Source organism: Colius striatus, chromosome 12, assembly GCF_028858725.1.
Source record: "Colius striatus isolate bColStr4 chromosome 12, bColStr4.1.hap1, whole genome shotgun sequence".
In the NCBI taxonomy this organism is placed as follows: Eukaryota; Metazoa; Chordata; class Aves; order Coliiformes; family Coliidae; genus Colius; species Colius striatus.
In genome coordinates, this window is record NC_084770.1 from 20450959 (window position 1) to 20467994 (window position 17036).

General features: G+C 37.7%; 1 protein-coding gene across 4 annotated transcripts in view; it reads left to right on the plus strand.

Annotated features, from left to right (window-relative positions):
- Positions 1-17036, plus strand: part of BCHE (butyrylcholinesterase) — a 48706-nt gene that overhangs the window by 19202 nt on the left and 12468 nt on the right. For all 4 annotated transcript variants that reach the window (XM_062005962.1, XM_062005961.1, XM_062005963.1 and 1 more), the window contains one exon: positions 2711-4229. In XM_062005962.1, the coding sequence (XP_061861946.1) occupies positions 2716-4229 (1514 nt within the window). In that variant the 5' untranslated portion in view covers positions 2711-2715. The remainder of the gene's footprint in view (positions 1-2710; positions 4230-17036) is intronic.

Genomic DNA, 17036 nt, shown 5'->3' on the forward strand with positions numbered 1-17036 from the left:
TTATTGAAAATGGTACCTGTTCTTTTGCAGAGATAATTAGAAAGGTACAGAACTGATTTTTTCATTTGCTTTTTTCTTCATAAAATTCTTGTCTGAGACTTCTTAGGGTCAAATATAATGGCTCTATGTTTTGTGACATTACAGTGTTTTCCTCTCATTCCATTCCTTTTTAATTAAAAGTGCAGAGGGGAACTCATTTTAATTACTTTTAAGATTTAAAAAAGCTTTAAAGGCTTTAGGAACTCTTATGTTTTTTGCTTCTCTCAGTGTCACTTTTTCTTCTTCATAACGACAAAGCTTAAAAACTGTTGTTATTTCCAGCTTATTGTCAGTCTTAGGTGGTATGTTAGAAGTCAATATGTGAAGGTAGATAGTGCCAGTGGAACAACAGACTTACAGAAATTACTTCTCCCATCTCACAGTGCTGTGCATTAGCTGAACAGATACCCAACCAGATCTCCACTATTAACATTTCTCAAAACCACTGCAGTTACCTTAGTTGACTGTGACATAGGGTGAAAAGGTTTAGCCCTAATCTAACCTTTACATACTTTTTCTCACCCAGCTCTTAACAGATTTTATTACAGGAATGAATGGAACAAAAAATTACTGACACTTAGACAGAGAAACTAAAGGCTAGTAAATAATGTGAGCCTCCTGCGCAGGTCCTCTGCTCTGCCAGAGTGAGCCTCAGATTACTCAAACTCCTTGAGAGCTGCTGGACCATGTGAGTTGCCCAGATAGACTACTCCCATCTCTAAAGTTTAGCATACAGGGGGGCATTTGCAGGTTTCTACAAGCCAAGCTGAAGGCTAGGTGTTATGTTAGACCAGCTCTATTGCCTCCATTCACCACCTTACCTTTTTTTAAGAATCAAAAATTAAGAGTGTAAATGTTTATGTTTTCTAAATATTAACTAGTTTCTATCTGTTTAGATGAATACTAAAATTAGTACCTCTAAAGATTCTTCCATGCTCCTTCGATGCCATCTCAAAGTGAGGAACTTCTTTGCATTAAATCTTCCTTTTCCCTCCCAGCAGCTCTTTAGTTGATTTCCAAGAATACACAAACAAGCAGGAGGAGCTCAGATTAGGCCACAGCTGTACTTTCCACACAAATTAGCCTCATTCCTTTTAAGGACACAAGTGCTTCTCATTAACAAAGAATGGCCTGTTTAAAGTGGCAGGACAGAGTACACTATGTATGACCAGACACCAAGCAAAAAATAGAAGGAAGCTTTGTTGAGCATTTTATAAGCCATAGAAATAGGTTTGTGTAAGTAGTCTTTTTCTGACTTTTCTCTTTCAGGGGAATATACTTGAGTTTTTATAATGTTTGAAGAGCTTGTGGAAAATAGGACTATTAATATGCTTAAATGTTGTATGTAATCAGCATCTATACTCTTAGCTTTAAGATAAATTATCACTCTGAAAAGTCCTCAGGAGGAAAAGACCAGACTATACTTAAATTATTAGACACCCTCTACATACATTAAAAAATCCTTGTCTTTTCAGCATTTTATTGTTAATTCTAAGTAGAGATATGACTGCTTCTCATGACTATGATGGTTGTAAACTTGGCTAAATAGAGATTGTGGTTTGAACCCAGCTGACAACTAAGCCAACATAGCTGCTTTCTCACTCACCCCAGGTGGGATGAGGGAGGGAATCAGAAGAGTAAAAGTGAAACTTATGAGTTGAGCTAAAGACAGTTTAATAGATAAAGCGAAAGACATGCACACAGGCATAGCTAAACAAGGAATTCATTCCCCACTTCCCATGAGCAGGCAGGTGCTCAGTCATCCCCAGGACAGCAGGGCTCTGTCACATCTAATAGTTTATTGGGCAGGTAAACATCATTAGACCTCTGAACTTTCCCCTCTTCCTCCTCCTTCCCCAGCTTTATCTGCTGACATGACAGCATATGGTCTGACTTATCCCTCAGAGGAATTGGGGTCAGCTGTCCCAGCTGTGTCCCTTCACAACTCCTCCTGCATCCTCAGCCCACTCACTGGTGGGGTGAGGAGCAAAAATGGCCTTGACTCTGTAAGCCCCACTCAGAAATAGCAATAATATCCCCATATTATCAGCTCTGCTTCCATCATAAAACCAAAATACTGTACCATACAGGCTTCTATGATGAAAGTTAATTCTATCCCAGCCAAAAGCAGAACAGTTGCTTTAGAGAATAAAGACCTTGAAATATACGTTTCCTTTTCAGTGTTCACAGGATCTGTGTTTATGTGTGGAAAAATCTATGCCTAGTGATGTTTATTATCCTCTTCATTGATTTGAGAATACTAATTGCCAAAATAACCTCTAACAGAATGGTGGTTAGTTAGGCATGGCATTTTCCATCACAGATCATAAAACGTCCTGTTTACTGTAAAAATGCAAGTGGTTACATCATCTACTAAAGAAAATAGTCAGGGTCTCCTTATATGACTTTACCTTCCCTGCTCTGGCTTCAATTCTATGTTTTCTTTAGTGTCAGAGTTTTTCTGAGGTGTTGTGCTGAATATCAAACACAGTCTTTGCAACACAACTAACTGATAAGAATTTTTGGTTAAAGACTGCTGACTTATGTGCAGCAGCAGCATCTTATTTTCAGTCCTTGAGATGACCTACATCCTTTCTAAATAAACTGTTTTGACTCTGGTACTAATAAATGGCAATGTTAATTCTGAATTTCTTGTTTTCCTGTCTTTCAGGCATCATGATTTGGACAAATAGTACAAGTGCCTATACCAGATTTCTTATGTGGCTTCTTCTGTACATGTTCATCAAGAAGGTGATGCCTGAAGATAACATCATTACAACCAAGAAAGGCAGAGTCAGAGGGATGAACCTGCAAGTACTCGGGGGAACTGTGACAGCTTTCCTTGGAATACCTTATGCACAACCCCCCATTGGTAGCCTGAGATTCCAAAAACCAGAACCTCGTGAGAAGTGGTCAGATATTTGGAATGCCACAAAACATGCAAACTCTTGTTACCAGCTTCTAGATACAACGTACCCAGGATTTCCTGGATCAGAGATGTGGAATCCAAAAACTAGCCTAAGTGAAGACTGCTTATACCTTAATGTATGGATTCCTTCTCCCAAGCCCAAGAATGCAACTGTCATGGTGTGGATATATGGTGGTGGCTTTGAGACTGGGTCAACTTCCCTACCAGTCTATGATGGCAAGTTTCTGGCCAGGGTAGAAAGAGTCATAGTGGTTTCCATGAACTACAGAACTGGTGCATTAGGATTTTTGGCTTTGCCGGGAAACCAGGAAGCTCCTGGAAATGCAGGTTTATTTGATCAAAGATTGGCACTTGAGTGGGTCCAGGAGAACATAGCAGCATTTGGAGGCAATCCAAAAAGCGTGACTATATTTGGAGAGAGTGCTGGCTCGGCTTCTGTCAGCTATCATATCCTTTCTCCCAAAAGCCATCCTTTATTCACAAGAGCCATCATGCAAAGTGGATCTGCAAATGCCCCTTGGGCTGCAGTAACAGCATCTGAGGCCAGAAACAGAACGGTGGCTTTAGCTAAACAACTCCAGTGTTCCACCAGCAATGAGACAGAGCTAATTCACTGCCTTCAAGACAAGGACCCAATGGATATACTGGAGAATGAAATTTTTGCTGTAACATACGACTCTCTTATACGAGTATATTTCTGTCCCACTGTGGATGGTGATTTTCTCTCAGACATGCCAGAAACATTGATTAAGAATGGCCTTTTCAAACAAACACAGATCTTAGTCGGTGTTAATAAAGATGAAGGATCATCATTTCTAGCATATGGAGTCCCTGGCTTCAGCAAAGATAGTGATGGCTTGGTCAATGAAACAGAATTTGAAACAGCTTTAACTGTGTCCTTCCCAGAAGCAAGCCAACTTGCAATAGAATCCATCATTTTTCAGTACACAGACTGGGAAAATGAGGAAAAGCCAGAACGTTACTCTGATGCTATGGATGATATCGTTGGTGACTACAATATAATATGTCCTACAGTGGAATTCACAAAAAAATTTGCACAATTGGGACACAAGGTCTTCTTTTATTTCTTTGAGCATCGATCTTCAAAGCTCCCTTGGCCAGAATGGATGGGAGTAATGCATGGCTATGAGATCGAGTTTGTGTTCGGATTGCCCCTAGAGAGAAGAGTGAATTACACTAAAGCAGAAGAAGTTTTGAGCCGGTCCATGCTGAGATACTGGGCAACTTTTGCTAAAACTGGGTAAGTTTAGTGTGAAAGTTTGTTTGGATGGTCAGATGCTTCTTGTTTCACAGGTGGAAAAAGCAGTGATGAAGCCTGATGAGAAAGATGAGGAAGGATTAATTGTTTGGCTATTCAGAATTCCTCTTTTAGTTAGAATCATAGAATCATGTCATTTAGGCTTTTGGGTCCAACCACCCACCTCACACTGCCAAGCCTGCCACTAACCCATGGCCCTCAGCACCTCATCTACACAGCTTTTAAATATCTCCAAGGATGGGGACTCCACCTTCATAATTTGCTCAGAATACGTAGGTGTATAAAATGAAGATATGTTTACATGATAAAGTGCTTGGGATTGTAGGATGTTCTTTTCAGAAAGCCTGTCTCCCAACGTGTACTGTAAGTATAATCCTGGGTTTCACTGAAGCTGATGACAAATCACCTGCTATTTCCATTGGACTCATCTTTAAATGAACTATATCCTGGGCTGTAAAAGAAGCAAATAAGCATATTTCATTTGGATGTTTGAAATGGATTAAATGCAACCCCTCATTCATTTTATTTAGCTGGCATCTAAGAGAAGTGAGACATCCCATGCCCTGCTCAGCAGGGTTGTGGGGATCTCAATACAATACTCGGATTGAAATGAAAACATTTCAGCGTGGTAAGAAAAAAATAACTACTACAGTCATGTACAATTAGTCTCAAGGCTTTAAGCCTGATGGGGTGGGGTGGTATCTTGTCTTCTCAGAAGCTTAATTTGTGATCTCCCCTGGGAAAAAGGTATTTATAAAAGTCTGTATCTGTAAGAACATACAACCAAACACTTAATTCACGTTAAAAATGTTTAACTAGCTTAAATTTTAAAATCATAGAATCATAGGATCTTGCAAGAATTTTACTTGCAAGGTGGAATTTGTTTTGTGAGGGATGCATAGGTTTGTAAAGTTGATTGAAATCAACTTTGGAAAAGGTTCTAGTATTTTTTGTTAATAGATTTGAAATCAGAGGAGACTACTATGCTTGTTTAGTCCATATAACCTGACACATAACACAAAATACAGGTAGGGCTTCAACATTTCCAGTGACAAAAAAATCAGAATAAATAGTGGTAGGGGGTTCTAAAGATTAATTCCACTTCAAATTATTACAGTTATAAAGGCCTTTTTGTTTCTGGTCTGAATTTGTTTATTCTACTTCTAGATTCTAAAGGTGCTATATTTTGTTTGATGATTTCTAAGCTTTACATTTTGATTTCTGTTCCATATAGAGATAATTCTAGGATTCATTCGAATAACCCTTAATCCTTTTTTGGGAAGGTAAATAAAACAGGTTATACTCTCGAGGCTTTCACAGTAATGCACTTTTTCAAGTCCTTTAAAGAATAAGTATGCATCTTTAACACTGTGATTCATCAACACCTTGTTGGAACTTTCCTTGTTGGAATTAAACACTGTCACCTCCAGAGAATCCTAATTACAGCTGTCATCCATCCCCTCCAGTTCAACCTGATAGCCCCCCTGTTTATTCATCCAAGGAAAGTACTGTTTGTGTTGACCGTGGTGTTATGTGAGGAGCTGCTGGGTGCCTGCCTGTGTACAGTGGCTCTGAGATCTGCCTCTGTCCTGCTGTCACCCCTTCTGCAGTGGCTGTGCTTCAGCTCTGAAACACGATGCACTTACTGTCTACCACCAACCTGTCCCAGCCTTCATTATCCCTTCAATTTACACTCCAAAGTGATTCCACAGCTTATTTTTATGTCTATCCTTTTGCTTATCAATACATGTGGTTGATTGTTTGCCTTCCTATGTAGGAATACTGGTTACATCAGCAAGTTCTATCTCCTTTATATGTTGGAGCTTGTAATATTTATTTTAACCATAAATGAAGAGCATATTAAAACTCAGAAAATTACAGATAGTTATGCTCATCAAATGCATAAGGATTTAATACAGCTTTTAGTTTCGTAAAATTTAACTTAAAATTTAATCTAAACTATAATCTAGGAGCTCTTCCTCATTTCCTCTTTACTCAAAGCCTAACGACACCACTCCATATGAATTTGGTGTGAAAGACCGTAGCACAGAGAAAAACATTCATCAGGGGTGTACGCTCTGGAACTGAGCTGTGAAGTTGATTTATCAATGCCAAAAATGCATCTGATAGATTCCCAAGATGAAGTCTGTACAATGAGGTCAGGTGAAGCTTGGCAACAATTCCTGCAGCGTGAGGACATGCTATGACAACATTGCTTTCAAGCTGGTGTCATTAGGCCCTTTGTGGAGAGCAAACTGAGTGAAGGCTCCTTATTACATGCTGCAGCTTTTCCACCTGCCCTACAGGAGCTTGCAATCAGGATCTTATACTAGAAGTAGTGTATTTTTCCATTAGACAGAAGTATTTATTAGTGGGATATGAGAAATTCAGGTCTAGTCTAGAATTTGCAGAATGATATTTCCATTTTTGTGAACTATTGGTTTCCACTGGATTACATAGCTACAAATTAAAAAAAACCATTAGCTGTATCTTATCTGTGAGTATAAAAATAGATAAAATGTATTATAAATTATATAAATGAATTTACATCTATTCAGTTTTATATACATGTGTTATTTTAATATAAGCATATGTAAAATATGTATCTATATATAAATACAGATACACCTATAAAATCTCAATTGCTTGCTGTGCAAAATAGAGTACATTGTCCCTGACACTGTAGGTAGCTAAAATTAGGCAATATAAGGTACATTCAGGTTGATATCTGTAGAAGACAGTTCTGTCATCTAGTCTGATTATCATTTGCAATATAATTAGATTAACCTACAGATCAAATTTCAAATGGTTTCCACTGCAAACAGCAAATAATCCCTCTCTCTGCTTCCATCACAAGAATCAAAACCATCTCTATTAGAGTAGGCAGTGCAATCATGCATTTTATGTACCAGTAAAAGATCAAATCAGTATTAATCTATTCTGTGCCACTGTCCTCATTGTCCAGAACACGAACCACTTAGGCTCTGTATCACATTATTCATTGAGTACAATCAATGGGGAAATAATAAAAAAGTGCTAATAATTCCAAAAGTGATAGCTGGCCTTTGTTTTCCTGACACTTCTGAGTACACAGTAAACATTTATAAAGAGCTGGGGAAGTCCTGTTTAACATACTGTTTATAGTAATCTCTCTCATGATCAAAGGGTAGACATCTGAGGGGAAAACTACTTTATCATTGATGTCTCCAGCAGATGAGGAGAAAATCAAGCAAAAAGATGAAAATCAGAAATATTGTACAGCATAATATTTAGTGAGGGGGTTTGACCTAATATTCTAATGCACAGAAAGAAGTACAAAAGCACAAGGGAGAGAGGAAAGAAAATGGTTGTCTTCTGGTACTTGCTGTTTGGGAGGGACAAAGAGATAGCTCCACTCACTGCTGGTGCCACAGACAGTGGATCCATGTTTCTCAGGAGGGGTCTTCAAGCCCATCCTTTTACCCTGCTGATATCTCTGGTTTTCATTCTCACATGAGCACTAGGAATAAAAACAGTGATAGGAAAAGGCAAAGGTTCAAATGCCCAGTAGGAGCATTTTCTGCTTCTTAGAAATGCCTAATGTCATGTAAGAACAAAAGATGTTAGAGAGAAAAAAAACAAAAAGAAGTGACTCCTTCAAAGGGTCCCAAGAGTGTATGTGAAATTCTTGGTTTCTAGTTTTCTCAGTAAACAAAAGGAGAATGACACTCAGCCTGAGAGTTTCCCAGTAGGCCACGACCCCCATCAATACCTGATGCAATTTTCCAAGTCTCTAGACACATCTTATTTTATATCCTTGATAAAAGGATGAAAGTGAAAGAAGAAAGATATTTATTATTGGTGGTGTCTGAAGAAAATCAAGTATAAGAAAATACTTGGGTTATAAGAAAGAACAGATTCCAAAACCTGTGTTTTTTATTTACACCTTGTTTTAGAATTCCTTTATTTACCCTGATCTAGTATCTCCTCAGCTGCTTCTTGTATTTAAGAACATTGTCTATGAACATCAAGTATTAGCCTTAAATTCATCTGATAAAATTCTAGACAGCATTAAAACTAGACAGGCAAAGAAATGTGGACAAATTGTATTCAGCAGGAAATCATAGTGTGATATCATGTGGAAGGGGCTGGATCAGGCTCAGTACGGTTATGTTTGTGTTTAAGGTTATTTTGACCATATTCAGTCAGTCATCAGTGAGCACCTCCTGTATGCTTCCCAGCACACTTTAAGTGACAGAATTTAGATGTCCCTTTTTAAACACCTTTAAAAAAAGTCATTTCTCTGCTGCACTTTTGTTATTCTTCAGAAAGCTTTTGAAAATAAGCAAGTGACACTAACAGGTACTATCGATCATAAGCAGCGGAATGCTCTGCTAACTCTACAAAGAGGAAGTTTTATTTATCATGAAAAAAATCTCTGGCATCCCAAGTCAGTGGTTGCTAGGTTATGCCTTTTGCTTTACTTTATTCATTAGATTTGGTAACTGTATTCTTTAGACATGACTGACGTAAAGTGACAAGGAGATGGACAAATCAGATGAGATGAAAACTCAAATAAGAATGTAGTGGAACACACAAAGATAATATTTTTAAGACTTTGTGAAAAATGTTTCAGATAAAAGGAAACTGGCAAAACTTGTCTCACTGCCAGTTTTTCAACTGCTGAAACAAATCTTTGCAGCTTTTTCCATAAAGTGAAGCCTTTGAAATATTTCCTCCTACGTTTTAGGGGAATTTGTGAGGCTTTGATTGTCCCACTAAAGCTCTGAAGCACTTTGCGTGGTTATTATTGCCTTTCCCTGATGTTCCACTGGTGGACATATAATAAATTTTTGTGCTTTTGTTACCAACTTATCACAACATGTTTATAGGAAGTAGTTTCAGAACAGAGAAAACAAAAACAACAGCCTCATATAGAGTTCAGGGAGCAGATTTATCTGGGGACCTGTATACCCTATGTATAGAAAGGAATGAATATACTGGGGAAAAAAAAGAAAAGAAAGAAGAATTTCAACCACTTTTCATTTTCTCACACTTCAGAAACTAGGAAGTTTTGCATACCACTAAGCTACTTCATGGTAAAAATAATGACTGTGGGTTGTATTTCGTGCTGAGATTGGCCTATACTCACAGGGACAGAGGTAAGCACTTGGGTTTGATCTGCTCATCTGAGACATGATGCTGCTCCTCACAGGGTCTTCAGACACACCAGAGATGGAACTCAGTGGGACCAAATGAAGCTTTCCCTGAGGTTATTGTTTCTGGCATCTCACATTTATCTAGAAGAAAGCATTTGTCATCCTAAGTAATGATTTGACTGGTTCAGATCAATAATCCAGAAGAGAAAATTTCTGGGTGTGAGGTAAAAACCAAAGAAGTATAAACAAAGCATAGAATCATAGAAGCATATGCAGGTGAGGTATTTCTAAAAATGCAGAAAGATATACAGAAAAGAAAAGCTTTTCTTCCAATGTTAGACAAAACCAAAGATCTAATTTTAACCCAGAAGGGCATATACATTCTTCCACTTATGAGCCAAGAAAAAGACTATGTAACTCATAGCAATGAACAAAAAGAGATCAAATATTGGGAAATTTACTCCTATTTCTCCACCTTCACTTTCAGGTTTTGGGCTTTAAAAAGTGACTCATGATCTTTGCAGAGTCCATACTCTTATATCCAGGAGCAGTAATGGAAATGTCTTTTTAGCAATCTATTCAGAAATAATGCAACATGGAGAAAAAAAGCGCAAAACAGTAACTAGAGACTCACATTTGGCAGTCAAATCTCTCTCTTTGGCTTGCAAGATGACAAGATGCCATGGAATTTCAAAATTGAAACCAGGAATATTTGATTCAGTCATCTTTTGAAAATAGGTCAGGGATAGAAATTGTTGAGATTGGTTTAATATTATTACAAATACTGCAAAATTACAAGAAGATGTCTTGTTACTTTCCATATGTGCAGCAAATTCAATTCCATCCATTCAGGTATTTATTTTTCTCTACAACAGATAAGTCAGACTGTTATTCTCAAAAATGAGATGAGAACATCTATTAAGGAAATGTCCAAATATCGTAGGAGTAATTGAATGAGACACAAAACTAAAGCCTAAAACTATAATGCAAAGGTTTGCCTTAAGTATAACACTGGCAATGCTTTTTAGTAAAGAGTAAGCTCTAATGCAATTGTCAAAGGCTGTGGGATCAAAACAACCAGTGATGATGCACAGCTCTGGGACCTAACAAAACACACTCCTGGTGTCTGCAGTCAGAAGCACAGACACACAAACATGCACTTACAGGCACAAGAAAAGAAATGGTAAAAGGGTTCTCTTTGAAATGGGGTTTTGTAGAGCTATGCTTCCTCTGGCTGACCCTGTAGAAGAAGAGAGGGAAATGCCTTGGATGTGGCTTTTCTGTTTGTTGCGAGAAAGATAGGTAGAAAAGCATGTAGAGGACATGGTTTCCTACTGTGCCCAGAACCTGACAGAGAACCTACACAAATATGTTGTGGGGAAAGGAGAGGAATGAAGAAATATAACTGTTCCAGAGTAAAACCCCAGTATGATGGCTACCTCACATTTGGGAATAGGAATAAGAAGCCTGAATGGAAATAATTTAGTATCTGGTGGAAAATACATGAGTAAGGAAAACGGGAAAGCAAAACAGGAAATGCTAACTAATGCAAGAGGCTGGGTGAAGAAGAAAAGACACAAAGAAGAGATAAAGAACAAAAAAAGAGATGCAAAGATAAAGGAAGAAGTTGTCTGATAGACTTGCTAACAATTTTGGGGAGGTGAAAGAATCTGTGAGCAGTGAAATGAAGAAAATGCATGCATGAACTTAGCAAGAGTTATATGTAAGGCAGGTTCATGTATAAATGCAATACACTTCAGAGATAATCTAGGATTAGGGATTATGTTGCCTGTACTGTAAGTTTTGCAAGCATGTAAACACATAGTTGCAAAAGTCACTGTGAAATTCTAATTAATGTTCACATACAGTTAATCCTCTTCTGGGGCACTCTGCTTCCATGCTGCTTTTCTACAGTTTAGACCTTGCTTCATCATCAAAAAGCAGAAATTGAAGTTTAAAAGGTCTGCAAACCCCATTTTTTTCCAGGTGGTACTGGAACACTAATCTGAAGTCCCACTGAGAAATTTCACTTGAAGAATGGAAACCTTTTGGTACACATTTTAATTTACTCCCCAATGCAAGAGATTGGCTTGTTTCAGGGAAGTGGCAAAGGGGAGAAAAGAGGAAATGAGGAGCAGCAGGGGTTACCTAACACCATATTTTTGAAGGTAGCTCAATATGGCGTTTAATTTTGTTTCAATCAGCTGCAGGAGAAGTCAGTTGTGGGTAAATGTGGTTAGCAATTCAGTCACAGGATTTGTGAGATTCTATCCCCGCAAATCTAAAGGCTGCATAAGTAGAAATCAGGCATTTCATGCTCACAGTTAGTGAAGTTACTCAATTATATGCTAGCACAGATGTAAAATTAAAAGCTGCCTTCGTCTGCTTTCCCAGACATCTCCGGCTGCCATCTGTGTTCTTTACCTTTCCTTGAGGAGACATAAGAAAACTTCCCAATTTCATACAATACAAACTCTAAAGTGTGAAAATTATTTTTACCAGAGAAATCCTTTTTCTATTGAAGCTGCTGCTCAAACATTGTGACTTTAACTAAGGAAGTTTTAAATATCTGCCTCTCATCAATATTATTCATCATGGTGTGTTCTCAAGGAGTAGACTCCGAGTGAATTTCCTATACAAATGAAAAGATGTGTAACAACTGTTGTCTCCTACTTATAATGTAGTCTACATGCTATAATTTCATTCTTGAGAGCATGCCTTTCATGTTGATATTTGGCTATCTCCCTCTTGGTGTAGTTTGAACCAAACTCGGAGGGTGTTACAATCCTGAGGCATAACTTGAACGTGTCTATCAGAGGAAGTTACATATAACTTCCACTTGTGAATGTCAAGCTTACAATGAATTTATAACAGATATTTAAAAGAAAAGAAGAAAAAATATTTTCTTATTCTTGAAATATCTTTTTTGGGGTGTTATGAACACTACAGCTTCTTATTTGCATTTATATTTACAGTAATTCTGATTAGGATGAAGCACTAACACATCTACATGCTACTGAAAGCTACCTGATAGTTTCATTTATAGGACTGCTCAATTTGGCCTAGATTACATGGTAGTTTCAGTTTGTGTCTCATGCTCTTCCTACCATTCACAGAAATAAAACAATGGCAGTAGTGAAAAATATCAAGAAAAATGCTACTATGATTAAGTCCATCAGGATCCAATGAATCTAGATGATTTTATTTGGTGCAGGTCTAAGTGGAACATCCATCTTGAGAAGAAAACATGATTAAGGCAATTACAACTGAAGACAGATCTCAGATATTATATCCTAGTATAGTATCTACTACACAGTCAGTATTAAAAATTTGGTCTCTAGAGATAAGGAAAGCATTGAATCCATTTATCTAACAATTTCTGAGTGTCTGGGATGAAGGCTGTTAATGGGAGAGAAAGCAGGAGATGGAAACAACAGTTATATACATATGAGTATGGTATTCAGTCTTTCTCACAACCAACCAGGCTGACAAATTTCAGAGGCACTGGGAATTTAAAACACAGTATTAATAGTTCCATTGCAATAAAAACATTTTTCTCTCCTTTCACATTCTCTGTAGGTTTATCTCGGGGAGCAATTTTGGTTAAGATACTGTGTAAGTTCATGTTTTTCCAGGTCATGAGAAGGAGCAGTGAGGTTGTTGAGGAGATAAAACAGCTTCAGAGGATGACTAAAATGGCAAGTGCCACCTGCCTTCCAGTCTACTTATTCTTTTACTTACCTTCTATGGAAGTTACTTCCTCCTTCAAGGTCTCAAAAAGGCTCAGCACCTTCTTCCATTTCCGAATAACCCACTTCAACCTCTACAAGTAAGACTGAAATCTATAGCTTCATTTGATTTCTTGCTTCAGCCAAGAGTGTAAGAAATAACAGCTTTGAAAAGTGGTCCTTGAAAGCTAAAATTGATACAACACAAAAGGGCACAAGAATCTTATGAAATACTTTAAAGGAACATTAAAAAAAAAAGAAAGGCAAAAAAATGTTCCTTTAGAATGAAGGACTAAGCCATAGTGGTGTTGCCTCTCTCATGTCTGCTCAAAAATGATGTAAATACGAACTGTGAATATTCACATCAGAACCTGAAGTCCTGAATAAGGTGTGAAATCCTCTTTGTGAATTCTTTCCAGGAGAAGAGAAGCTTCTTTTGCAAACACCTACAGGTATTTCTCTAGCTGAGACCTGAACCAAGGCTTTTGAATTTAACCAATCTGTTCCATTTGTTTGAGTTTGGATCAGCCCTGAACTTGTAAGTTGATTCACCTCAAAAAGTGCTGGAATGGTCTTCAAACATCGTACAAAATAATACATCAGATGCCAACCATGTTAAACAGAGGGGATAAAATGCTTTCTGAAAATTCTTTACTGCTTTATCACAGCAGTAATCTAAATGATTACAAATACATGTTGTAGGTATATTAGATGCTTCAGCTTAGTGTGACTGTGAGCATCATACTGAGTGATAAGTATTCTTAAGACACAATAAACCAGTTTTACTGGTTTAAATTTACTTCCAGACTAATATAAAAATTTCATCCATTTCCCTAAACTCAATTTAACTTGAAATCTTTTGTTTTCTTGGAGTCAAGTTCTTGGGGATCGTGGGTTTTTCTTTCTTCTCCACTTGTCAATCACTCTCTTCATCTTGACAGTCTCCAGCATCCTTCTGTTTACAGAATTTGCTTTCTTTTCTTTGATCAGAAACAATTCTCTGTGATGAGCAAGGTGTAAGATTCAGCATTGTCTTAGCCTCTTCTTTACATCCTCTTAAAAACTGTGTAAAGGATGCATATGTTTGGGATGTACCATCAGAGATATAGAGGCTTTAGAATCATGGTATAGATATAGGTCTGATAGTCCTCATTTAGATAGACTCAGAGGATATTGGGACAATATTGTTCTGATTTAAATCAGTCTGGATCTTCACTATTAATTAGAGATAAATTTAGAAAAAGGTCTGTTTATGTTTAACTTTACCAGAGGCTCAGGGAAGGATATTTTATCTTGCTTTCAGGGTTCTAGTGCTAGTGACTCTCAGACAGAATGGTGAGACTTATGTTACAGATCTTGTGTGATAATCATATGCTATAGAGATAGTGGAGATTTGGACAGAGGTTCCTGAAATAGCACCAAACTTTGCTGGAACATTTTTACAGTGGAGGAAACCTACATGCAGGAGTGCCAGCATGGGATCAGGAGGTTGGAAACACACAGGCAGGGTCTGAAGGGCTCATTAGCTCTGACTTGGCTAACCCAGCTCATTATTACTCCTGACACCAGAGCAAACTCTAATCCAGGAGCCAGGGATTTGAAGCATTGAGCTCCTAAACACATTGCATGCATGCATAAAGTGCTAAGGCAGAACATCCTGGATCTAAATTTCCCAAATACTATATTATTTATGGCCCATATTTTAAGACCTGCCTTGTCAATCCTTTCTATACATCAGGAATTCCCTATTAAGTACCAAGACATGCTTGCTCATTTCAAACAGATAGGTGTTTCATGAGGCAGTTTTGAGCAGAACATGGTAAGACCAAAACAGCAGCAACAGCTTGTTGCTTCATTTCCTGAAACTGATATCAGTTGTAATAGTTCATACCATGATAATTTATAGTTTTACGATATTTAAACACACAAATGCTGTCACCAAGCTGGAATCTGGAAGAAACATCCTGAGCTTTATTTAGCCCATGAAGGTGTAAGAAAGCCTAGCTGCAAAGGTCCTTCTCCAATTTCTGTCAGTTAAAAGTCAAGCCAGCTGAATCCTACAGATTTCTTCAAGGATCAGCAGAAGAAATAATATTTACCTACCATATAACTTGCAAAGCAATTTCCTTTTGCTGTGGCTCAGAGGCACTTTCTAGTCACTAGATTATGAACTTGTGTGTGTGATTTGATAGTGAGAACTGAGCACCACAGAATATGATGAACTTCCCATAAACAGATGCTTAAGACACGTGAAGGATTCAAACCTGCAGCTTCTCTCATCTGCAGCCTCTCTCAGGGTTGTAGTACTCTGTGATATAACTCTGTTCCTTCATTACAGTGGGAATCAGAGTAAGGTTCAACTGCCACAGAATTAGCAGCAATGATTTTTATGTCTTATTAAGGAACAAGTAAATGAGAAAGGTTTAAGCACTGAGGATTTTCAGGAACTGGTTACTGTTTTCTCACAAGAATTAAGTTCTAATAAATAAAGTATTTTTAAACATGATGCATTTAGGGGGTTTTATTGTTTGTCAGTTCTTCATAGTGCCACAGGAGCACAGGCCTGAAACCACAAGGCTGCAAGAAAGCTTAGTATTTGAAACAGATAATCATGGAAATACACTTTCCTACCAACCAGTACTGCACAGGCTGAAAATACCACTGAGTTGTCACCTTTCAGTATGGTAGTTTTTAGGGCTTGGTTATTATAAATAGCACCACTCACCCTTTTCAGCTGATAGAATAGATAGCTGCTGTCTTTTCCATTAGTCTAAGAGGGCAAAGACCTGAAGAGAATACTTTGAAATAAAATATTAAGCATAGCAACACGTTTGTACAGGGGTTTTATCAATGTAATAGATGGGGTGGTTAGTGATTAGTTGGTATTAAGGAATACTCTGAAAAACTGTCTCAATTGAACAAAAATTTGCAAGGTAACTTGTTATGTGGTATCATTTATAAAGAGCAGCAACTGGTAGGAGTGGTGACATTAAATGTAATATATCTACTTGTGAAGTGATAGCATGTCAGCTTTCCAATTCACTTATTTAGGGTTGACATTTCCTCTTGTCTTGTTATTCTAAATGGACCAATTCATACACTTTGCATAATGCATGGAAAATTGCCTGTCATCTCATCTCTGCTTTTGCAGTTTCTAGTAACAAAAGCTTCAAAGTGTACTACTTAACATAAAATATTTTGGCATAATGTAAAGATTGTCTGGGAAGTCCATCAAATACTTTAGTAAGAGGTAGATAGTTAGCTGACTTGGGAAAAACTTCCAAATAACCATCAGAGTTTCAAAAACCTAAGACTAAATGAATTATAGTGAACCATACATAGGTGGATCAAATTGATAGTGGTTCTGTATTAGAGACAATCCACATGTTCAAACACTGAGTGATTTTCAGATGTATGCAGGCCTCAATCTCAGAATGAATGGATAATTTATACAGCAATTAGAGCTTTGTGGGGGTGTTTGTATTGTTAAACAGATGTTTTTTACAGGTTCATAGATGTTTTTTACAGAAACATAGAAACATCTATATTTCTTCATCTTTTCCCTTGCTAACCTTTCTAAAGAAAGTTTCCAGAACAGGTTCATTTCCTTAGTTCCAAAAGTTAGGACTGCTCCTCAGGTTAAAGACTTTGAGTCTTCAACCTCACAGCTCTCCCCCATGTCTACTTAACAGTGAGTCATCTGAAACTAATAGCCTGGTCAGAGGAAACTGGCATGAAGCCAAATTGTTTGGGGTTTGAGAAGGTTCAGCTGATACTTAACAGTAAAATCTACTCTTCTTTTTAATAGGACTGGCCTGGAAAGTATCTGTTGGGCTCCCAGTCACATCATCCGAGCAAAGCTTTACACAATCACGCACTGTCACTGCTTTGTTCCCCCCTTAGGGACCATGCCACAGCCTAAA